Here is a 24,628-nt window from a genome sequence, read left to right as displayed (position 1 = left end):
TTTTTTTCTTTTTTCGTGATTTCCTGCGAAACAAAGCAAAAAGGAGCATATGTCTATAGGACTTTTTTTCTTAGTTTTTTACTCCTCTACACGCTCCCGAAGTTTTGCCATTTAATTTGGAAACACCCTGTATATATATAAAAACTGCTCGGTACTTCTAGTGTATACTGGGACTACTAAATCTCATTCAGAATTTTAACACTACAAGTATCGAACGATTATTATTGACCGTTTCTATTTTTTAGATTAATATTATATTGCGTAAGGGAGAGATTGTGAGATTTTTTTATTTTAATAATTATACTTTTTATACTGATAAAATATTTTATTTTATCACTTTCTTTATTTTCACAGTAATTCAAGTTTTGTTCAGTCGGTTTTAATGAATAAGAATCATTAACTTCTAGTATTAATCGCTACTCTAAAATAATAATTATAAAAGGCTTTTTTTTAATTAAACTTTTTGCACGGTTTAACTTTCCTCTTTTTCTTTTCATATTGAAGAGGAAAAGAGAAAAGACTGTGCAAGTAGTTTAGCTGAAAAGAACAGACATAATAATAAAGCAAAATAGGATCTAAAATAATGTAATATTTTAATTCAATTGCTTTTTAAAGCAATGGATACCCGATAGTGGACCACCTCACGGATACGGCTCTTTTCACGAGCAATATTGGCTGGATAACGAATTGATAGCAGTAGGAGTAATAGACATTCTGCCGTCGTGCATCTCGAGCGTATACTTTTTTTATGATCCTACATACAGTCAACTGTCTCTCGGAACTTTTAGGTTTATCTTTTTTAAAATTCACTTTTTTTACAAACATTTAATTATGATATACGTGATTAAAATTCATAGATCAGCTACAATTTTGAATAAATGTGTTGTTTCCAGTTCTCTTCGAGAGGTTTATCTAACCAGACAGTTCAACAAGGTCGCAAGCAATCTGAAATACTATTACATGGGCTATTATATTCATACGTGTCAGAAGATGCGATATAAAGCCAGAATGCAGCCATCGAAACTTCTATGTCCTGAGACATATGTGTGGTGCGACATCGAACCTTGCCTAGCCAAATTAAACAATGAAAAGTACAGTCGTTTAAATGACGAAATCAATGCCATCGATGAAAATGGTGTAATCGACGTTGAAGAGGTATACTTTCTAAGATAATTTTAAGTAATTATTACACGCCTTTATCGCAAAAGATTACGTTTTCATAGTTTTCGACATTTAGTATATCAGAATGTTTACTATCTAGGAAAACCTGGAAAATGTGGAATTTTCAGGGTTTGTTTTTTTACCGTTGAAAAAATCAAGGATTTTCATGAAATTTTATTGGGAGAAATTAGGAAAAATTTTTACTTTTAAATTTAAATTCTGTTTCCTTCTAAAACTTGTTTAAAAAAAATCTTTTTTAATATAATATAAAGGCTGCGTTCGGTTTAGACGCTCTTTAAGCACTTATAATCCTTATTCTGTCTTTATCGTTCATTAAACAATAGTAGCGCTGAAAGCGCTTGAGGCCGGCCACACGCGTTCAACTAAACTTGAGTATGACATGCGCAATTTTGTTACACACACTCCAATAAACTTGTATGTACGTGGCTTGCACATACCATACTTGACAAGTTTTCTTGAACGTGTGTGGCTGGCCTAAACCGAATGCAACCAAAATGTTGATAATTAGTTAGCAATAAGTATGGCATACACATCCGCGTATATTCACGTATGTTTTCGTGTGTCTCGCAAATTTTTATTTGAAAAGTTGAAATGAGACAGTAGAAGACAATACTCAGCAGAATAGAATAAATGACTGCATTTAGCAGAAAAAGCAACTTTGCAATTATTGTAAAATTCTTCAATATGATTGGTTTACTTAGATCATAAGAAACCAAATGCAAAAATCAACTATGTTAAAGAATTGTACAACAGTTGCGAAACTGCTTTCTCTACCGAATGCAGCCATTAATATTTTATTATAGTGACCCTTCCCTATACTATCCTCTAGATTTCGCAGCTCCAATTATAGATGATAGATATAGTATTATGGAATCTTTGTTTTCTACTAATTTTCAGTATATAGTTTATTTGTGTTGTTTACATTTTAATTTATTTCAAAAAGTTGCATTAAAAAATTCTCTAATTTTACTTGGAATTTTGAACAAAAATAATTGGAAAATCCGGAAATTCTCAGAGAATTTTTTCCAAGATTTGAATAAACATTTTGTATATTCTATTAAAATTTAAACTGTAATTAAGTTTCATTACAGTGTTAAATTTTTTGTTATACCGAAACATTGTCTCTTTAGGTATTGATACTGTACAAGAATATTGCGATGCCGTATAAGAAATATAAAACATTGCGGAAAACGTGCCAGATAACGCATGAAGAAAAACGTGAGGTGGAGGAATACGCCAAATTCGTTGGGATGTCATGTGCACGAAGAATGCTGTTCTTTCGTTATTCTAGAGAGTGATTATTTACTGACGAACGATATTATATCTTAAGGAAGGATTTATTATATCGAAGGATGGTATTATATCGTGGAACGACTTTGGTGGCTACTTTAGAAGTTAATTGCTGGCCGATATTCATGTACAAAGAAGTGATTGAATTCATTAGAAGAATTCTTAGAAGATTATTGTGTTGTGGCGTAACGATCTGTGATGCAAGCGCTTGAATACTATAATCAGATAATGTAAAAAGCGCAGAATAAATGTGCATTACTTCTTCACCGTCCATGAGCGACTTTGTTGAAAAAAATTTAGAAAAATTATTTTAGTTTCATAATAATCATTATCTTAAAGTGTAATTAATCTATTTTTTTTTCACAAATCCTTATTCTTCTCCTTTTTTTCCTTGATACAGCATTCAATAATGGATTATTGAATTATGTATAAGATACATAATTCAAGATGAATATTGAATAAGATACAAAAAGTTCAGATAAATATTTATTATACGTTTTTGTTATTTTAATATTTTGCATATACTTGAAATATCTCAGTTTGGCGATTCTGGAACATACAATATTTGCGCATCAGTTGATTGCAAGGTAAATGAAATAGAAAAAGAATAACAGTTCTTTATTCAATTGTAGTGATGATGATATAAATATGTAGATAAATTTAATGAAGCGACATTGTCAAATGTGAAAGTAGATAAATGACAAACGAAGTTATGCAAAGGAATGATATGCAATATGAATTATATCGTATGCATCTCTTTAAGTAGTCTGACTTTATCAGACATGTCTTAAATACATATTTTTATATTTCAGGTATCTTTTGAACAGCCTAGTGTCTCAAACGTCTTTTAAAAGTTTTGATCCCTGAAATAATCTTCAGTTCAATTCTTTTAAATCTTCCTTAAAAACTTTCTAATTTTTCAGTCTTTTTCGAATGTTTCCTATATTCTATTTAGAAACATTTTCATTGGTAATTAAACTTTCTTATCGTGACGTTCACGTGTCATTGTTAAACAAAGATTTGAAATCCCTTAGAATCATCGATTAAGTCCGCGCAGTACTGTCGATAGGCTCCATTTTGGTTTGTCCAGCCTCTACATTTGGATCCTCAAGCGGTCGAAGTTCGTTCCATTTCTGTATATTACCGCTACCTCCGAACAGGAACACGATCATACTTCCAATACTCACCCCGGCGCCGATCCAGAAGAGTATCTGCCATCTGTCGATCGGATTCTAGTACAAGGAAGAATATGGATTTATATTAAAATTTTCATATAAAGAATTGCAAATGTAAGGAATAAGCAACATTGGTTGCGTTCAGTAGAAAAAACTAATCAGTTATGACTCCTGCACTCTGGACGCGGAAACACTTGCCGCGATTATTCTTCTTACATTCGACTGTGATTGGTCAATTTCTTACTCTTACTTCTTAAACCAAGCTTACTACGTGTATTGTAAACGGACAACCTAGTTTTCTCTGCTGAACGCAGCTATTTAATTGGAAGAGGACGGATTGGAAAAAATTTGTATACGAAAATTAAAGAAGGAACAATTCTTTTGTCGCGACAATCGGAAACTTTCCGCGTAAGCGTGGTTGCCGCTTGCGTAACGTTGTGTGTATCCGCTGTCCGTCTTTCTCTTTAATTCGAAAACTCGTCCTGTCAAGGATCGTGCTCAAATAATCAAGATTGTCGTTGTTAAAGAGATATTAATGGGTATTTCAGATGTAGATAAGAGAGCCACTCGTGTTTGATCGTTTATATCATGTTGCCGTATGTTTATGTAATGTTACACAACAAGAAATGATAACTCGTGATATATTGAAGATCTGACAATCACGATAATTGCGCGATTATGCGAATTATAGTTACACTGTAAAGGAACAGTTTATACAAATCGGAATAATAGATTAAATAAATGAAACCAATGAATGACAATGGCTGCGTTCAGCAGACTCAACAGTTTTGCAACCGTTTTATGATTGTCTGCTGAGATAGAACCATTCTTCTAGATCTAAAAGTATGATCCAATCAGCGCGAAGGAAACTTCCAACAGTTGCAAAACAAACGTTCTGCTGAACGCAGCCATTATCACAAATGATCCGGATCTACAATAGGTGTTTTAAGCCTTAAGTCGTAAGAAATTGACCAATTACAGTCGAATCCGAGGGGAATAATCGACTGTGATTCGCCCATTTCTTATGGCTTAAGGCTTAAAACCCCATTGTAGATCCGGGGTTATGAAGGAAAATATTTGAGGTGATAATTTGAAAAATAACAATCAGATCAATGGATTATGATAAAACAAAGAGAAAAATTAGTTACACTTTTTTCATTAAAATAACTAATTTGTAGCCGACTTACCCCAAATTTACCGGCTATCTCTTCAACTATTGGTGGAATAATCATGCCGGAAGTGCTACCAATTGTATTCATGATACCGTAAAGGAAACCAGCAAAATTTGGCGCGAGATCCTGATTGTTCGACAGATTAGAGATAAGAGCAGCACCATTGAAACCCAGTGCAAGGAACAGAAAAATGTTTGCAAGCACAAAATCGCAACCGACATAGCCGACCAATATCAGAAAAATGCCTGGTATAAAATGTGCTGTAAGAACGAAATTCTGATTACTGAAATGTTAACTCAAATTTCCAATATGTTCTACAGAGTGATAAAGGAGTTTGGTCATAAGAAATTTTGTGTTCATCAAATCATAGTAATGTATATTTAAAAAAAAAACAAAGTCTAAAGTGTTAGTTATATCTTATAAAATATCAAAAATAATAATTAATAATTAAAGAATAGTAAAGCAATGTTTGTTTCACCAATGAATATCTTTTGGTGCAGACTTTTTTTGGTATTTACTAAAATGTTACTAACACAGTACTAAAGAGTTTGTTTTCTTTATAAATATATATTAATAATATTATTACTACTGGTAATAATAATATTACTATTCAAACTGACGTTATTTGTCATTCGAGATTTTCGAAATGTTAATACAATTACAGATATTGGCGAATTTAAAATTAATGTGCAATATGCTTACAGAATACAGTTGCGAGTTTACGCAAAAGGGTGATGCTAATAATCTTCTTTCTCTTGATAGTGTCACCCGCCCAACTAAAGAAGAATCCGAATAACATCCTGCCACCCCATGGTGCGCCGGCTGCCGCGCCGCCTTTCGTCAATTGAAATCCCAACGCCTTGGTCAAATATAGCATGAGCGAGTTTTGGTAGAAGAATATCAAGAAGAGATTTCCGAAATGGCATATGACCAGACTGATAAATGGCACCGATGATAATATCTGCAGTATCGGAACTTGTTTCCATCGGGGTTTTTCGGGGCGCACCGTTCCTGCTTGACCGCTATAAGTATCACGTTAATCGTTAAACCGATTTTGTTGCAAAAGAAGAATCACATCCGTTTTTATCAATGTAGATTAATCTTGATTTAATTTACTTTTTATTTTTGTCTAGTTTTAAGAATAGGAAAGAGATAACTAAATTGATAGCGTTTTCAACCGAGGTTGGCTTAATGATGTATAGTTGCAAGCTCTACTATCGGAGCATTAACATCAATCCATAGTAAAGCATGTGTCATTAATCCAACCCAAATTGATTCGAACCCACTGCGATAGAAAATGTTATGAGACTAATGAGTAAATTAAACCGAGATTAATCTATCTTGATAGAAATGGTACATTAATCCAGTAAACACAATGTTACATGTAACATTGTGTTTACTGGGAATCGACTATTACTTTAAAATATAATCCTTCTCTTCGGCACTGATGCCCGGGTGTTCTATTGGCGAGTCGTAAGCGATCAATGCCCACACCACTATCCACACTAGCATCAGTAGGGATGGTATATACCAGCCGGATTCCCAATTCATAGATTCCGCGATACCGGCTATCATCGGATAAGTTAATATCGTGCCAAACGTTCCACCCAACAAAGACCAGATCATGCGCGCCCGTTCATTCGGATGCGACCACTTTGCCACCATGGTATGACACGCGGGGAAAGTGACACCGCCAGTGACACCGATGATGATCCTGGAGAATAATAGCAGACCCCAATGACATTGTGCTAGGAACGGGCTAATTAACGAGATTAACGCGGCTAGGATCGATGTCCAGAGAATCGCGCGGCGTGGTCCGTATCTCAACGATAACCAACCGCCGATGAAGTTGCCAGGCACGACGCCGTAGCTGTAGCTGGCCAGAAGTTGGCCCCGCACTGTCGGGGTCCAGTCAAATGGTAGGCCGCTAAAAAGTGCGTAGGGCGCATCCGGCGGCCGTGTCATGACCGGTTGTGCTTGGCGACTTTCCAACGAATGTAATAGTTTCCTATCCCGTTCTTCCTGGACAAGATCTAGAACGTATTGATCCAAGTAGCTGGCAGGATCAAGTGGATTAATGATAACTTCACGACGTTGTCGAGATTCATCGAACACGCATGCACCGCCGTTTGTGTAATTGACTGGCGGCTGCAAGATCATCGGCACTACCAGAATTGGCATCTGCAAACGGCACGCGTAGCTCGTCCAACAAGCGGTGAACATCATTACGCAGATCCAAATGCGTATTGGAAGCCATTCTGCAAAAAAAGAAATATTTAGTGATATTCTTTTTGCACGGCAAAGTCGATCAGATGTAATTGAAATATTTTATAAAAAATAATTTAATATTCTTTTAATTAGGAATTTTTTTTTAATGATTCTGTATTGATTTTGAATAGTTTAATGTAATTATTAAATATTAATATCTTGAATTAATCATGAATCTTAACGGCTAATTACTCTTTGAATCTATAAAATTTTTATTTTTTAATAGAGAATTTATTTTCAAAAGTTATAACTTATATGAGAAATTGAAATATTTAAAACTAAAAACTTTGGCTTACATTCACATATTTTCTGACCAGTAACGCTATTTATTAATATGAAGACTATCAATTAGAAAAAAGAAAAAAGTTAATAGATAAATCGAAAGCAAATATGCTTCTAGTGATACCTATTAATATTATTCCAGTTTTGCGCCATACATATCAAAAATTACAATTGTGAGACACAATGCTAAAAAAACTATTTACAGATACAAGTAAATGTTATCAAAATAAAAATGCTTTTTTTCTTAATGTGTATTGTGATATCTCTTTTTTACTTTAATATACTTCAGATTAGAAATATATTAAAGTTCTGCTAGAATGTTTACCTTGAAAAAAGAGCGAGAAATAGAGGATAACCTACTTTAGTCTAATCACAATCGCCTATATTTATCCTAACGTTTCGTCGTGATTACTTCCGTCGAACGATCCGTACTTACGTAAAAATTTCCAGAAAATTGCCGGAGTGCGAATCGGGAATATGTTTTCGCGTAATGCCCGCATTTAGGAATGTTTATAGGAAAAGTGAAAAAATATGCAGATTGACAGAATTGCTTTGCATTACTATGCCAACTAGATTCGCGTGGACAAATTAGTTTCTCTATCGCAAATGTTGGACATTGGTCCGAAATAGTTGAAAACACGCTTATAATAGAAAATATTGTAAATAGATAATTTTAAATAATTTCTTAAATTTTCTAAAATTTCTTAATTTATTGCGAGACTTTAAAAAATAATTTATATCGTTACGTTCAAAAGATATGTAACATTATGCATATTTTTTAAATAAAGTAAATATAATAATGAATAACTAAAAAGGTTGATAGGGTTTTATGCTGAAATAGCGTTTGTTTGAAAATATCAGTATCAGTCGCAGAATGAAATATGCACAATTGGATTCGCCACAGTATTAGCTAAATACAATGATATTTTTTAAAATGTACTAAAAAAATACAAAAAACAGTTTAAATAATCAAATCGTTGTTAGAAAAAGATTCTCTATGATATGACGTTTTCATATTTATTTATATTTTCAAAATTAGTTGTACTTTTTCGAAAAAGAATTTAAAAAATAACTTTTTCTTATTTTTACTCAAATATTTTTGTATATATGAATAATTTAGAAATTTCTTAAATTTCATGTCGTCGCAAATCTTGATTTGTGTTTATAATTTTATTGATGTGTTCAGTTTATTGAAACTGCTATCGTTCATTCGCATATTTTCACGCACGTGAAGAAGAAATTTTAAGAGATTTTAACTACGCGGTTGTCTCAAGATCTCTTTATTATCGTGAAAATATGCGAGAGTATTTGCTCAACGTATTTTAAATATCATATTTTAGCATGTTCATATCTGATTTATGATTCATGATGAAATTAATACAAAATTTTGAAGACATTTACTTATTCGTAAATAGTACCTACTATTTCAAAAGAAGGAGAATGAAAGTCATTATACAGACTTCGTTTGATTTCGAAAATCGTTATAGTATGCACGTCAGTTTTAACTATTGTCTTTTTGCTGTCGATAGACATTGCAACAGCCTTGCTGTTACCTCACGGTTTACATGTACAATTATTTCTTTTTCATTTCTTCATGTTTTATTTCTTCAGTCTCTTATTTTTGTACATTAGAATGAAGATTACTATTATTGTTATACCTATGATTTATGTCTTATGAATATTTTTGTCTTTTGACGAAATTTGACAGTGTGTTTTTTACAAAATTGGTAAAAAAACATGTTTTAAATATATTTTAAAACATGTTTTTTATAATATACTGTTTAAAGCATGTTTGAAGCATTAAAAACATGTTTAAAAAGAAACACATTGTTTTATTGTTTAAAAAAAAAACATTAGTCTTTGCCAACCTGGTTTTTTATATTGTTAACAATTTAGTAAAAACTTACACTTATGTGAAGAAAATTGCAAATATTCGAAAAAGAGTAAATAAATTATAAATGTAATTATAATTAAAAAAAATTAAATTATAATTTGTAATATTAAAAAAATTAATAAAATTAATTTTATTAACTTCAATATAATTATAATTTGTATAAATTATAATTTATATAAATTATGCATTTTTTGTAACAAAATGAATGCAAACGTGTTTAAAAAGGAAATTAGATGAATGTCGATTCCGCGATTTTTATGCAAAACTTTATTGTAATATTTTTAAGTTCAGTTTATACGACAGCAAGGATGTGCTTGAGATTTAAGCGATTGTTAAAGTACAATTCGATCTTAGTGTTTGTTTCAGTTTTGAGTTTGCAATTGAAATTAACGCCAAATCTTTTAATTCTAAAACTTTGCTTGTGGGATAAATTTTTCAGGAAGATAAACAGAAAAATTAATTTTGAACTCACGTGATAATGATTGATAGAGCCACAGCCGAAAATTTTGAAGCTTCATGTTGCAGTTTTAATTCAGGAATTCAAAGAGACACTTTCACACATGTGACGTTTTCAATGATTTTTCGGAAACTCGTACGTTGGTCACTGTTTGAATGTTGTTCATCGTCTAGTTTCGCAAAACAGTTGTTGAACATGGAGCTTATTTATATCCCCACACAGGTAGCAAGAGAGCTCGCGTTCTTATAAGAGAGGGACAGGATTTGAGAGAAGAAGAGAGAGAAAAATAATTTATAATTAAAATTCAATTGGTTTGCAAGAATTTCTCTTCGCAAAAAGCTTTTTGAATTGAAGAACTAATAGTAACAATTTGGACATTAAATTCTTTTTTTAAAAATATGGAAATTCTATTAGATCTCAAATTTGCATGTATTATGAAAAGTTGCTGTAATAACTTTCAAAGTTATTTGAAGTATTGTGGACTTTGACGTTCATGTTGAACTGAAAATACAATATTAAAAAAATGAAATAGTAAAAATACAATTATACAGAAGCCTTAATATGACACAAGATAGAAATTGTTATATAATTTCTGTGAATAGATGTAAAATGAGTTATATATAAAATTTCTAAAGTATCTGAAATTGTATTGTTATTTAACAATAAATAATGTAGTTATAAAAAAAATGGTTTGAGAACAAAGAACGATTTTATCTGCACGTTTTAGTGTTATCGACCGATTATACAACGTAAATCGTGCATGTGACATTAAGCTTTTATCTTCGAGAATAACAGACCGATTTACGTGCATTCTATTTTTAGTTTTAAAAAAGCCGCCTTTTTCAAATTGCTAGAAAAACACCGGAAAAATTCCGATTTTTTCTGAAAAATTGGTTTTTTGGAAAAATTGCTGTTTTTGCTATGTAAAAGACATAATAAGTAACTTCTAAATTCCTTTATAAAATTAATGCGATCTATGAAATTATATAGCATTATTTTTATTAAAATTTTTTAGTTATCCTTCTATTTTTATAGTAAAACCTTTCATAGTGATCTAACCTTCCTTTGGTACATGGCAAAGCTTAAGTAGATAGATTTTTAACTCTAGTTTGTCACACTCCGGTCTAATGAACTCCCGAAATGTCTCTTTGTAGTTTATTTTTTTTCAAATATTTTGTTACGAATGCAGTTTAAATCCAAATTATTTTCTAGACTTACTATTATCATATAAACATGATGTTTGGACTCTATATTTTTAATTCTTACATTAATGGTGCAATAGTGTATGTTTTATATTGAATTATGCGACCTCAATCTTTTATACAATTTCAACATTTCTGTTAACTTATCCCGCTGTGTACCCTATACGCAATTATTTTCTTTATAGAAAAAACCGAGAAGCAAACGTGGTAGATTTTACGAGCACGCGTGAATTTTTCCAAAATAAATTTTTCTACCCTTTTGGAAAAAAAAACCAAAAAAATCCGCGGAAAAATTGGAAAAATTGGGTTTTTTTCTGATCCTTTAAAACTATAATTCTATTGTACATTACGTATAGTATGATGATTTAAATCTATACTAAGTTATAGACCTTGACCTAACATAGTGACTTTTTTATTCCGACAAAAGCTAGTATTGATAGTAAAAATTCTGTTAATGTTATATTTAATAGACAAATATAAATTTGAATTTTAATTAAATGATGTATTCCAAAAAGCTATATAAATATATTCCATATTTCTGTGCATAAAAAATATCATTAATAATATAATTATAAGTACACAGAGAGAAAAATGTTTGGTATTTGTAACTATAATTATATATTACTATAATTATGATTATTACTGCTATAATAATAATAACAGTAACTATATATATAATTCCAGCAACAAATGTTATAATTGGCAACCTAAAATGACTATAATTATAGTTGTTATAACCATAAAATAGTTGAAATTACCATAAAAATGGTTCAAGTGACTATAATTTTATAGTTATATTTTGGGACAACCATATTTTTTATATATTGGCATGTTTATTAACTGTTCAGTTACTGTATATAATAAATTAAATAAATAAATGATAAATTCAGATAGTTTGCACTCTTATATAAATTATTTAAACTTATACAAACACTAAAAATTTCTATGTCGATGTTAATGGTTCACTAGTCAGGTACATAGATATACCAAATGCTAATAACATATATAGTTATAAAACATAATAAGGCGAAAGCATTACATTTTAAAAACATTGGATTTAAAGACATAATGTGTCATTTTTTATAGATTCAAACCTTGTTTTTGTTTTTTAATATGAATAGTTTCAGAAATCATTCTTTTATTTAGAACGTTTTCCTCACCTAAGATTTTTATGTTATCTCAAATATGTTAAGAATCTTATTTTTAGACCGTACAATGTGAGAAACACACTTAATAATAGAAATAATCGCCTCAGTAGTCTAATGGCTTAGGACGCTCATACGGCATACAAGAGATCCGGGTTCGACTCCCGGCCGAAGTAATATTTTTTGCAATAAATTTATTTACAGTTTTTCAGCACAATAACATCTTGCTAATATGATGCTTGATTGTGCATCAAAATTATTTAAGAATTGCTTGTCAATTTAGTTTAATTCGTGATATTATTCCAGTAGTTTAATTGTGTTTATAAGTCCGGAAAACCAATTCGGCGCGCAGTTTGTAGGACTACAAATATGTTATATATGCAAGTACATATATAGTATATATTAGGGTGTATCAGAGCTACCGCAGGGACGTACATATTTCTCATGAAAAAGTAAATTGAAAATGTTAATAGCAAAATTTTAAGGCATCAATAGTTTTGAAACGGTGAGCATTTGAAAATAATCACAGGACATAAAATTCGCGCTATCAGAATATCGTCAGAATACGCCGTCAAAATATTATACTTTCATTTATAGAATAATGAAATGAATTAATTAGTGTAAAGAAAATACATAGTTATTTAAAAAATTATGTAATCTGCAATGTACAACTACATATCCCCTATAGCACAAAGTTGTACAAAAGTTACAGCAATACTGCTGCAACATTGTATATTGTAACAATATTGCAGAGATTTTGCAGCGATATTGCTGCAAATTGTGCTGTATGGGATTTTTTTGAAAAAGTGACTACGTGGTTTTTTCTAGAGATATTTTATATTTCATATGCTAAAAGTTCAACTTATGCTAAAAGTATAAAGTTTGTCATAAATTATTGTTTTCTTTATATCTTTATTTTAATATTTTTATATGCAGAATAATAAAAGCGATCATATTATGTAAAATAATTATATAATTCCATTTAAAAAAAGGCCATGACCTTCATATGACTAAAATTAATTTGTTTCAAAAATTAATTTTACAGTTATTTGTTCTCCTTCAAATCAAAATACAATTTTTGTCTGAAATATTTTTCTCTAAAATTTTGTATCTAAAATATTTTTCTTTAAAATTGAAAAGAAATAGAATAGGATATTTAAAATAGGATTTTGTATAAATAATTTTAAAAAGAGTATATAAATGTTAATCATATAAAATTCAAACTTACATAAAACGTAAAGAATTAAGTACTCAAAAAATTACATAAGTCAACAAAAGATTATATCAAAAGTTGAACATATCACTTATTGGTTACAACAACGACATAACTAAAAAATTATCATTTCTAAGTTGCTTGCAATAAAAGAACGGAAATATAAAGATAAAAATGCAAAAACATGTATTAAAAATACACACTTTTATTCCTCTATGATCAGTTATTACATCAAAATTGTATTTCAAAATTAATATTATAAAATTTTAATTCAAAACGTTCAAATTCATTTTTTAGAAAAACTTTGTTTTTTGAATTATATAGCAAATATGAGCAATATATAAATACGCGAATAACAAATAATAAATAACGAAATCATAATAATTAATGTTTTATACGTTGATTAGCGCAACTTAAAAATCAGCTATCTCTTAAAGTTTCTCTCTCCTCTCTTTGCTTTCTTGTAATAATTTCAAAAATCCTTGAATTCGTAAATTTGTTTTTCAATACGCGATGACGTCGAATACGGCACAAATAATATCTGCATATCAGCGTCTTAAAACTTGACGGTCATTATCAGAGAAACTACGGGTACGATCATCACGACGATATTACACAGTTGCGACTTGTGAACGAACGTGGAGCGAGTTGACATTTACATATCCGACGAACGATAATAATACATTAATTCCGTGTGTATTCATTAAGAATCAAACGAGCGTGTCAGAATGAAGAACGGAAATTTAATCGTAGCAGAGGCCCTGAAGGAACAGGTACGGAGCCAGTATTTTTACCGACGATGACTCAGCGCTATTTAGTAATTCAAATGTATCCTCGATTTTCCGGGATTTTTGCGCATTTTTAAGGAAATTCCTGCATAAGATCTCTTGCGAAATCGTCAGTTCTAACAATAAGATCTCGAATCGTGATTCGAATACTACTTTGTCGTGGAAAAAATGCACATCGATTTTAGGTTATGATCATTGGTAAGTGATCACATGACTAAATTTTGCATTTTTATTTTGTTTTGTTTAACACAAGATTTTTTCGGGTTGCAAAATCCGCACTAAAAATTTTGTATTTAAAACGAGATATATGTATATTCGGACGTCAAAAAGAGAGAAAGTGAAAATTCTGAGTGCGAAAAGTGCAAGCAATGTGAACAGATCTACGATTTCGCTCTTTAAAGGTGCGATCAAAGTCTGCATTACGAGCGCCTTCCATTTAATGCTCATTTCCATCAATACCTTGGTGAAAAAGTTTCGCTGAAATTATTTCAGCGTTTTGGAACATTTCAGCGAAATTGCTGAAAATTTACTGAAACTTCACTGAAAGTGAATTTTTCAGCTAATATACTGAAAAATTACTGAAATCCAACTGAAATTTCTCTGAAATTCTTGCTGAAATTTGTCTGAAAATTTTGCTGAAATTTTTTTGAAATGCTGAAATTTTATTGAAAAGTGTTCCAAAACGTGGAATAATTTAGCAACATTTTTCCACCAAGGTATAGATTGATTTAAATATTCTTTATTTTTTCTCTAGCTCTAAAGATTAGAAAAAGATAAAGAATAAGTTGAACCGAGGTTAAAGTTAATCTACATTGGTAAAAACGGACAAAAAGGATGCTGCCCCATGATAATCAGAATTTCGGAATCTCAGAAAATTATTGCGACCAATCAGATTAGCGCATTACACGAACGCGCTAAACTTAAACGATTCTGATTGATCGTATTACTTTTTCCAAGATTCTATTTTCCGAAATTCAAACTGTTATGAGGAAGTATCCTTAATGGAAGGCCTTATAAATGCTTTGAAACATTGGATTGATCAATCAGAAGAATTTTACAAATTGACCAATTAAAGAATGCTTTGAAACATTTAGGGAGCGTTTATATTGGTTGTAACCGTATGCCGTATGCTGTAATCTGTAAAAATTGACCAATCACCTTCGAGTATTCCCTTCTTACCGTCGAATGAGAGGGGAATACTTGACTGTGATTAATCAATTCTTACAGATTCCGGCATACGACATACGGTTACGGCCAATATAAACGGCTCCCTTATTATAACATCATGTTGACCAACGTTGACTTTACCTTAAGCCTAAATCCTCATACAGATACCGAGCGCTGATTGGTGAAAAACTGGTTATGGGGGTAAAATTTACCTCCAGCATCCATTTTTCACCAATCACGCTCGGTGTCAAAGCGCCGGTGTCTGTCTGCATGAGGAATATGAGAATCTGAGCTAAGATTATTGTATTAATTTTATCCAATGAGTCATTGACTTGGAATGTTTATTTAATTTTTGATGCGGTCATAATATTAAGGCTGATCTCACTAACTCCGATTAGCTTAATCGGCCTATTAAATTTCAGAATTGCCAATTGCAAAACTGAAAACATACTAATTTTCTGCAAATTATGATTTATTTATATAAAATAATAAACTTTGAATTATTAATAATTAAATAATACTTCTAATTAAAATTAATTTTACATATTTTGATATCATATAGACATGCGGCAATAACAATATATATTACATCATTCTTCATGAGCTGCCAGATTCAATTTTGGAGTTGGCAATTCTGAAATTTAATCGGCCGACTAATCGGCAATAATGGGTAAGATACTCTTGAAATTTATCTAGATACAAATATAGTTACATATACGAAAATTTATCTAAATACAGATATAGATACATATGTTAAAATGTATATAGATACAGATATCAGATACTTTAAAAGTATCTTCAGATACGTTTCAGATACTCTTAAATTAATTTTATTGTAATAATGGTAATGTGTAAAAAATTATTAGTTATTAAATGAATCATTTATTCATTCATTTTCGTTACATTTAGATAATTGAAAAAACTTATAATTATCGTAAAACGATTTAAGAAAATTATAAAATGATATTCATCATTATTCATTATAGTTCTGCAAATTAAAAGTGCTTCAAACATTGTGTTTTCAGCTTAACTATACATGCGTTAGAAATTCTACAATCTAAGATCACTGACTGCGTTTCAGCAGAAAAAGTAGCTGTGTAACTGTAAAATTCTTCAATATGACTGATTTGCATTTAGATCCAGTGAAGAACTAAGGGAAAGACCAATCATGTTATAGAATTTTGCAACGGCAAAGCTACTTTTTTTCTGTGGAATGGAATCAATCGACAATCACATAAAATGGAATTATGACTACGCTGAGAAAATGTATCTAAAAAATGCATTTGAAAATCTGTTCAGATGCTGTTTTTTATCTAGATACAGATACAAATATTCGAATTTGAATTTATCTTAGATACAGGTTAGATACACAAAATGTATCTCTATACATGTATCTAGATTCTAGATACATGTATAGAGATACTACCCAACACTGCTAATCGGATGTATTCGGAGTTGGTAAGATCGATCCTTAAAATTGTATGTAATTTTCATCTTTTAATATATCAATAAAACAATTCTCATATCTTGTAATATTTTAGAATTTGTTATATTTTAAATTTATAAAGATTCCTTAAAAAATAGTTTAAAAAAAATTTTTTAGATTTTATAAATTTTCTTCAGAAAATAAATGAGAGAATAGAACGAAAAAAATCTTAAAATATTTTAGAATGCGCATATTGCTCATTTTCTACAACGACACAAGTAAAAAACAAAGTTTTTCAGAAAATGACGTCGAATGTTTTATTAATAAATTATTAAAATTTTATAATTTTAATTTTAATACATCAAAATATAATTTTGATGTATAATAATAATAACTGATAGAGGAATAAAAGTATTATATGTGCTTTTGAAATACATTTTTCTTTCTTCTTTGTTTATGTTTCCATTCTTTTTTGCAATTAGTGACTAAAAAATCACAATTTTTTATTTTTGAATCATGTCATTGCTGTAACAAATGAGCGAAATGAAGAATTATAAAAAAAAAGATGTAAACTTCTCAATAACTTCTGAAAAGTGTTTTAATTTATATAAAAAATTTGAGGATTTCCTAAAAAATTATGAAATTAAAATTGAATTAAAATTATAAAATATAGAAACTCTGAAAAATTGTAAAATTTACATATGAAAAAAATATAAGAATTCTAAGAAAAATTTTCACCAAAAAGTAACTTTTTAATCCCATTGTCTTGTTTCTGATAAATAGAAGACAGTTGGATATATCCTCGATGAGTATATCGATCAATAATTGTAACAAAAATTAATCGGGTACGTATATACTACAAGGTAGAAACGATAACACTTAGTAATTTTTTTAAGCTGCAGTATTATAGATACGTAATCTCACCGAGTGAACAATAATTTTTATTTCTTGCACACGAGTAGGAGATTTGATACGCTCGAAAAGTTGAAATGATGATACGATTTGACGTAACAATCGTTGACAGCGGATGTCTGAGTAAGTCGAGGATAAGACTAATTTTACAGAGCACTTATTGTAACTTGCGTTCGTATCCGTGGCATAATATAAGCGATCGTGCGACTTGCGCACTTATCACAAATCAAATTCATTTCGGCACGAATAAGAATCAACTCTTATCGCAATCGTATAATCAACACTTACGCTTTTTTGGCGGTGCAATTAACGGCGTGTGCTCGTTGTTCTCTTGATACATGATGCTGAAAGTCGCTTTTTGTTATTTACTGCATACAGATCGTCGAAGCTGCTGAGTTACTGATGCTTCTTCAAATGAAATGAGGAGTTTGCCGTATTTCTATTTCGTGCGAGTTCATCGGGGCTATACATTATCAGCACTCTGATAAATATATACCGTTTATTTTATATGTACTGCGCGCCACATCACATTAGACAACTTTTTCATTTATGCCTTTTTGTGACAAATTTTTTAAGCCTGATGTTGATTGGCTATAAGATAGATTCGAAGTCTCTCTCTGTCCTGCACACATTTGTCGTATAACAAAAACGCATAAATGAAATAAGCACCCTTAGATCGATCTCTCGTTTAATATGCTTTTAAAAAAAATATGTATATTATAGATAGACGGGAGAAAGAAGAGAAGAGATTATAATAGAGAGAACAATTAAATGAGAGTGAATGGAAATTTCCTAACTTAAATTTGCTTTCAAAGCACGTTCAATTACGCTTTTATCGATTCTGTCAATGTTTGTTTAAGTGCAACTTTAGTGAAAGTTTTTCTTAGAATACCTTATATAATTTTTCAAAATTTCAATATACATTTTAGAATTTTTCATAATTTTTATATAACTTTATAACTTTGAAAATATTTTTCAAATATCTTATTGAAACACACTTTTCAATAATATTGAGAAGTTTATATATTCTAAAATATTAGTTTTTCATTCTATAATTTCCGAAAAAAATTTATAAACTTTGAAGAAATTTAAGGTATTTTTTTAGAAATATTCATTTAAAAAATGTGAAAAATTCTTGAAATGACATTTAATATTCATTTTTAAGAATTTTTCATATTTTAAATTTATAAAAATTTTTAAGAAATTTCCTTAAATTTCTTCAGATTTTAGTGAGAATTTTTTTTATTAGGGAGGAAACATGGAAAGAAGGAAATCTATGTGTGTTGTAATGTGTAATTACGTACAAACATTCATTCAGTTATACCCAACTTATTCCGAGATATATATATATATATTTTCTTACACTATAACCATATATTATATATTGTGAACAGGGCTTGACTTATGTTTTCGGCATTATGGGACACCCTGTGATTGATTTGGCCTTAACTATGCAATCCATCGGTATGCAGTATGTAGGTTTTAGAAACGAGCAGGCCGCCTGCTATGCTGCGCAAGCTTACGGATATTTAACGAGTAAGTAAAAATTTTTCACATAGATCATATATATTTTCAGTGTTAATATTTTCACTTGTAAACATGCATATATGTATTAACATTGATGAAAGACAAGGATATCTTCTAAAAATATTTTTTTTGCAAAACGCTCTACACTCGTAACAGCTGTATAAACTCTAACACTCGACTAAATAAGCGTAATCACTGTTTCATAAGTAAAGTAAATGAGATGATAGAAAATTAAATAATACGAAAAAAAAAATTATATGAAATTAGGCCGATCAGAATAAATCTAATTAGCGCAACTCTCCTGATTTTATGTTGGCCAAACTTCATTTTGACCAACACTAACATCAAAGGTACCGACAGAGAATTGCGCTACTGTTGTGTATATACTGTTGTGTAGTAGCTCATTTTAAATTGACAAGTAATTTAATAATATTGCTAATAAGCATTTCATTATTCATCAAGAATATTAATAATTTGATGTTCATAAGAATCTTAAAAACTACGAATATAATTTATTGCGAAAAATATTACCTCAGCCGGAATTTAAATTCCATGTGAACGTCCTCCCAATTCGACTTTCTCTTACTTAATGAAAAAAATGAGCTTATGTAAAATATAGATTTTTCATCCAGGAAAACCTGCAGTGGTATTATGTGTCTCTGGTCCAGGATTACTGCATGTTATTGGTGGTATGGCAAATGCGCAAGTAAATTGTTGGTAAGCATTGACCCGCGATTCCTATACTACTATCTTAATAATTTACCGATATCATATTAAACGAAGTACGTTATTAGCAATAATCGTAAGAGTAAAATATCACGAAGTATGAAATACCAAAACACTCGTATATGTATAAGTATACATGATATACATGAATACATGAATATGTATAATACGGAATACGTAATAACCCTATAAGCGTAAAATATCCCTAGAATGTTATATGGATATTATTTAAAAAAAAATTAAAATAATGTTATTATAATATTTCGAGAATACCATAAATATTTTTTTAATATTACGGGAATATTCTATGAAGGTTATATAATACCACTTATATAATACCTTAAATATTATATCTTAATATTCCTGAAATATTATTAAAATACTTATAAATATTAATTATTTTTAATTTTGTGCAATTTGAATACACAATCCAGTAACGAAAAGTTCTTATCAGTCTATGCTACATCTTGTCGAAAAAACGTTTCGACGTGATTTTAAGTACATATCCAGTTCTACAACTGCGCGCCAAATCATTTTCAGTTTTTAAATATATATTTATACTGAACAGATGTAACAATTTTACAAATTAAAGTAAATGCTGTTATAATACTTTGTAATGTTTATACGATATTACAATAACATTAAATTAAAAAAAATGTTACTTTTAATAATCACATAATATTATTAGGACATATTATTGTACATATAACCTTCCATTAATATTTCGAGAATATCATGTAATATTATTTAATTTTAGTAAAATATTCTTAAAATGTTACATTTAATATTTTAAGAATATGCCTAAAATATTATTTCATATTAAATAATATTATGCGCTTATAGGGAAATAGTAGAATCTCGGGGAACGAAAATGGATTAATTAATTATTTTTCGTATCTTACGGAACAATCAACACATGCGGCGATTCTCGACGTAATTTTGTTTATTGCGTGGAAATCATCGTGGAAATTGTTCAGCCAACTGTCGTCTGACTTATAATAGTTGTGATTACAATCTCATTGCATAGAAATCACGGCGATGCACCGAAGCATTACGTCATTCTGGTTTGTGGATTTTTCCTTATGAAAACATCGGGCATGTATTTTTTGCTACCTATAAAAATTATATGAAATCGTTAATTTGTCCTCGCTTTATAAAATTTTTAATTTAGATTTTCTAGCGCGTCACACAGAGAAAAATAGTTGAGTAATTTTTATTTTAGCAGACTAGTAAAAATATTTTATTTTTGTAGAAATTATGACAAACTTTATTTGATTCAAAGTAAAAATATTGGAGATGTAAGGTAAAAAATACATTATTACAATTACAGTAAATCCATTCAAGTAATTATTACCTTATAATAAAATAAATTATACTATTCTCAAAACTGTAAGCATGAATAACTCTCAAAATTTACTTTACGAAATGTAAAAAATACCTTATGGTAAGTATGGCTGTCTATACAACGATTGCTCACTTACCAAAAAAGTAAAGTGAATTTTACATTAAAAGTAGGCGCCTGTTTCTATATGGACCTGCCAATTCCATAAAATTTATTAGAATTCTATCGCTTATTACTTTACATTTTTTTCCAGTAAGATATAATTATAACGAATATTCGAAATATCATTCTGATTTAGCACCTATGTATTTCGGCAGGCCTGTGCTCGTACTAGGAGGATCTTGCCCGGAGGATCACGAAGGTATTGGCGGCTTTCAGGAATGGCCACAAGTCGAGGCAAGTAGACCATACTGTAAATACGCGGCAAGGCCACCGTCAACTGCGCTTATTCCATTACATGTTGAAAAGGCTGTACGACTCGCCACTTATGGTAGACCAGGTAAGAAGTGCCAGGCTTCTTTTGCAGTTTTCGGATTAACTGAGAGCAGCATTAGCATTTAATGGATTCTAGATATCGATCGAAAAAGAGCCGAAATGACAGCTTCATGACAGTTTGCAAAAAATTTAATGTTACATATATTTAAAAAAATTTAATGTTACATATATTAAAAAAAATTTAGATTAATAATTTATAATACTTTTTTTAATATAACATCTTAAGAGTTTAAAAAGTTCATTTGTACAAATTATTATTATAGATTAAAATTTTTATATCCTTCAGCATTGCAGAGCTAAGGGGACTTGGTTCACACTTTTCCTTCCATACTGTCTATTTTTAGATCTAAATCTTAACGTACCAGGCTCAAATATATAATATTACTTGTTACTTCTATCTTATCTTTTTCAATTTTTATCTCTACTTATCTTTTTCTTACCTCTTTTTATCTCAGATTTTCCTTTCTCTACACTCTACAATCTTAACTCTCTTGCCTCTATTTCTATCAACTTCTAATTTTTATTTATACCTATACCTCGCGGCTAAATTCTAATTTGTTATCTCCGTGCAATCTTCAATTTTCATCCATTCTTCTTTTTCACTGTCCTCGCTACTGCTCCTTCTAACTCCTTATCCTTTTGATTCTCTGACTTCTTTCTATACTTATTGCATCATCCAAACATGACCCCGATTCTCCTAATATCTCCATATCATGACCCTTCACACTCTTCTGTTGTTTTCTTATTAGATTTTCCTTTAACTTCTTATTTATATTTCTAAATTCTCTTCTTCCTATTGTATATATTTTTTTTTTAAACTCATGTATACAGTACGCCTTGTCGACAATTTTTATAATCATATTTGTAAACAGCACACAAAAATACAATATAGATAAAAATCGTTTTTTAAATATTTGACTTTGAAAATGACTTTAAGGGTAATTTTCATGATCATATTCGTGATTAGGACATCAAAACACAGTAGTATATCAATCGACAAAAAAATCGGAGGGTTCACCCTTTCGGAAGTACACTCCCCTCTTCGTTGGCTATACTCAATTATACCCCTGAGTGTAATCGTAATCCTCTTCACCACATTAAGGTAGAAATACCTATTCAGGGGAGAATTCTGATAAGACATTACATAAATTTTTTAGTCTTACATCTTTGCATCGTACTATACATTGTCTACAGGTGCTGCTTATCTCGACTTACCCGCTACATTATTGAACGAAAACGTGGACGAAAGTAAGATTGCTAAGGTTTTATGCTCCCCATCGTCACCGCTACTGTATCCTGATGCAAAATTAATCGAGCAGGCAGCAAATTTATTGATAAAAGCGAAGAAGCCTTTGGTGATAATCGGCAAGGGTAAACGCACGGATTTATAAAAAATTTTTATTATTCCCCTATAAGCGCATAATATTATTTAATATGAAGTAATATTTTAAGCATATTCTTAGAATATTAAATGTAACATTTTAAGAATATTTTACTAAAATTATATAATATTACATAATATTTTCGAAATATTAATGGAAGGTTATATGTCCACTCCTGATAATATTATATGATTATTAAAAGTAACATATATTTAATGTTACCGTAATATCGTATAAATATTACAAAGTATTATAACAGCATTTATTTTAATTTGTAAAACTGTTACATCTGTTCAGTATAAGTATACGTTTAAAAACTGAAAATGATTTGGCGCGCAGTTGTAGAACTGGATATGTACTTAAAATCACGTCGAAACGTTTTTTTCGACAAGATGCAGCATAGACTGATAAGAATTTTTCGTTACTGGATTGTGTATTCAAATTGCACAAAATTAAAAATAATTAATATTTATAAGTATTTTAATAATATTTCAGGAATACTAAGATATAGTACCTAGGCTATTATATAAGTGGACATATAACCTCTATAGAATACTCCCATAATATTAAAAAAACATTTATTATATATATATTCTCGAAATATTATATTTTTTAATTTTTTTTTAAATAATATCCATATAACATTCTAGGAACATTTTGAGCTTATAGGGTCCAATCATTTTTTCTCTTCCTTTTTCCTTTATGCTTTTTGTACACGCAGGAGCCGCTTACGGTCGAGCTGAAGATCCGGTGAGAGAGCTCATCTATTCGACAGATTTACCCTTTTTACCAACCCCGATGGGAAAGGGCGTTGTACCGGATGAGGATAAACGTTGCGTCTCTAGCGCGCGAACGTATGCCTTGCTACATTCCGATGTCATTTTGTTGCTAGGTGCGCGATTAAATTGGATGTTGCATTTTGGACGGCCACCCAGATTTCAAAATAATGTCAAAGTCATACAGGTAAATCAATGATCCTTTATATGATTTCTTAAGAATGCGATAAGAAGTGATGTATACAAATTTTTAAAAGATCTTGTAGTGATGAGATTTCCATACAATCTCTTGGATATACTTCCGAAAACGTCAAACGCTCGATTTTCTTTTAAAAAATCTTTTAGAATATACTTAGGGGAATCATCCTATATACACAGGGTGTCCCATGTAACTATGATCACGATTTTTCTGGCACTTCCGATGATCTGACAAAAATTATTTTGAATAAAAGTTACTTTTTAATCGGCTACAAATTGCAACATTAAAATTTGTAAAATATTCTTTTTTAGGAAAAAAGTCAAGGTCATCCTAATTTTTTTAAATCGCACTACGTAATTTTTACTTCACAATATTGTAATAACTGATGTCAAGACGAGCTGATGTTCAATGACCTGCTATACTATGACTTTGAGATGACCTTATTATATTATTATATTATATTATATATGTATATCATCTTATACATATATATATATCATCTTTCGTCCTGTTGTATTATAGACCCCTACTCTGTAATAAATGTATGCCTTACTGAAAAAAATCACGTCACAAAGTTACATAACGAAATCATGTAATTAAAATAAGTA

At 30.1% G+C, this 24,628-nt stretch overlaps 3 protein-coding genes across 7 annotated transcripts in view; 2 read left to right on the top strand and 1 right to left on the bottom strand.

Annotated features, from left to right (window-relative positions):
* Ate1 (arginyltransferase 1) overlaps window positions 1–2,830 on the top strand; it is an 8,296-nt gene extending 5,466 nt beyond the window's left edge. For 2 of the 3 annotated variants that reach the window (XM_018456961.1, XM_018456941.1), the window contains 3 exons: window positions 616–788; window positions 894–1,155; window positions 2,313–2,830. In XM_018456961.1, the coding sequence (XP_018312463.1) occupies window positions 616–788; window positions 894–1,155; window positions 2,313–2,480 (603 nt within the window). In that variant the 3' untranslated portion in view covers window positions 2,481–2,830. The remainder of the gene's footprint in view (window positions 1–615; window positions 789–893; window positions 1,156–2,312) is intronic. The other variant, XM_018456952.1, reaches the window with a different exon arrangement.
* Window positions 2,831–3,471: 641 nt separating this feature from the next.
* Window positions 3,472–9,877, bottom strand: LOC108729194 (sialin). Of its 3 annotated transcripts, XM_018458188.1 has the most exons (6): window positions 7,806–7,921; window positions 7,726–7,728; window positions 6,237–7,077; window positions 5,522–5,841; window positions 4,835–5,079; window positions 3,472–3,704 (listed from the first exon to the last, which is right to left on the bottom strand). In XM_018458188.1, the coding sequence occupies exons 1-6, from the start codon at window positions 7,867–7,869 to the stop codon at window positions 3,516–3,518; spliced, it is 1,662 nt and encodes a 553-aa protein (XP_018313690.1). In that variant the 5' UTR covers window positions 7,870–7,921; the 3' UTR covers window positions 3,472–3,515. The 3 variants fall into 3 exon arrangements, with proteins under 3 accessions (XP_018313690.1, XP_018313707.1, XP_018313699.1); XM_018458205.1 differs by lacking the exons at window positions 7,726–7,728; window positions 7,806–7,921 and adding an exon at window positions 9,736–9,877; XM_018458197.1 differs by lacking the exon at window positions 7,726–7,728.
* Window positions 9,878–13,833: 3,956 nt separating this feature from the next.
* Window positions 13,834–24,628, top strand: part of Hacl (2-hydroxyacyl-CoA lyase) — a 13,702-nt gene continuing 2,907 nt past the window's right edge. The window contains exons 1-6 of the mRNA XM_018458176.1: window positions 13,834–14,053; window positions 18,968–19,109; window positions 19,733–19,817; window positions 21,486–21,667; window positions 22,858–23,034; window positions 23,767–24,008. Coding sequence (XP_018313678.1) covers window positions 14,009–14,053; window positions 18,968–19,109; window positions 19,733–19,817; window positions 21,486–21,667; window positions 22,858–23,034; window positions 23,767–24,008 — 873 coding nt within the window. The 5' untranslated portion in view covers window positions 13,834–14,008. The remainder of the gene's footprint in view (window positions 14,054–18,967; window positions 19,110–19,732; window positions 19,818–21,485; window positions 21,668–22,857; window positions 23,035–23,766; window positions 24,009–24,628) is intronic.

Source organism: Mycetomoellerius zeteki, unplaced genomic scaffold (genome assembly GCF_001594055.1).
Source record: "Mycetomoellerius zeteki isolate Tzet28-1 unplaced genomic scaffold, Tzet1.0 scaffold114, whole genome shotgun sequence".
Taxonomy (NCBI): Eukaryota; Metazoa; Arthropoda; class Insecta; order Hymenoptera; family Formicidae; genus Mycetomoellerius; species Mycetomoellerius zeteki.
The sequence above is the reverse complement of the archived record's forward strand: the minus strand, read 5'-3'. Positions and strand labels throughout refer to the sequence as shown.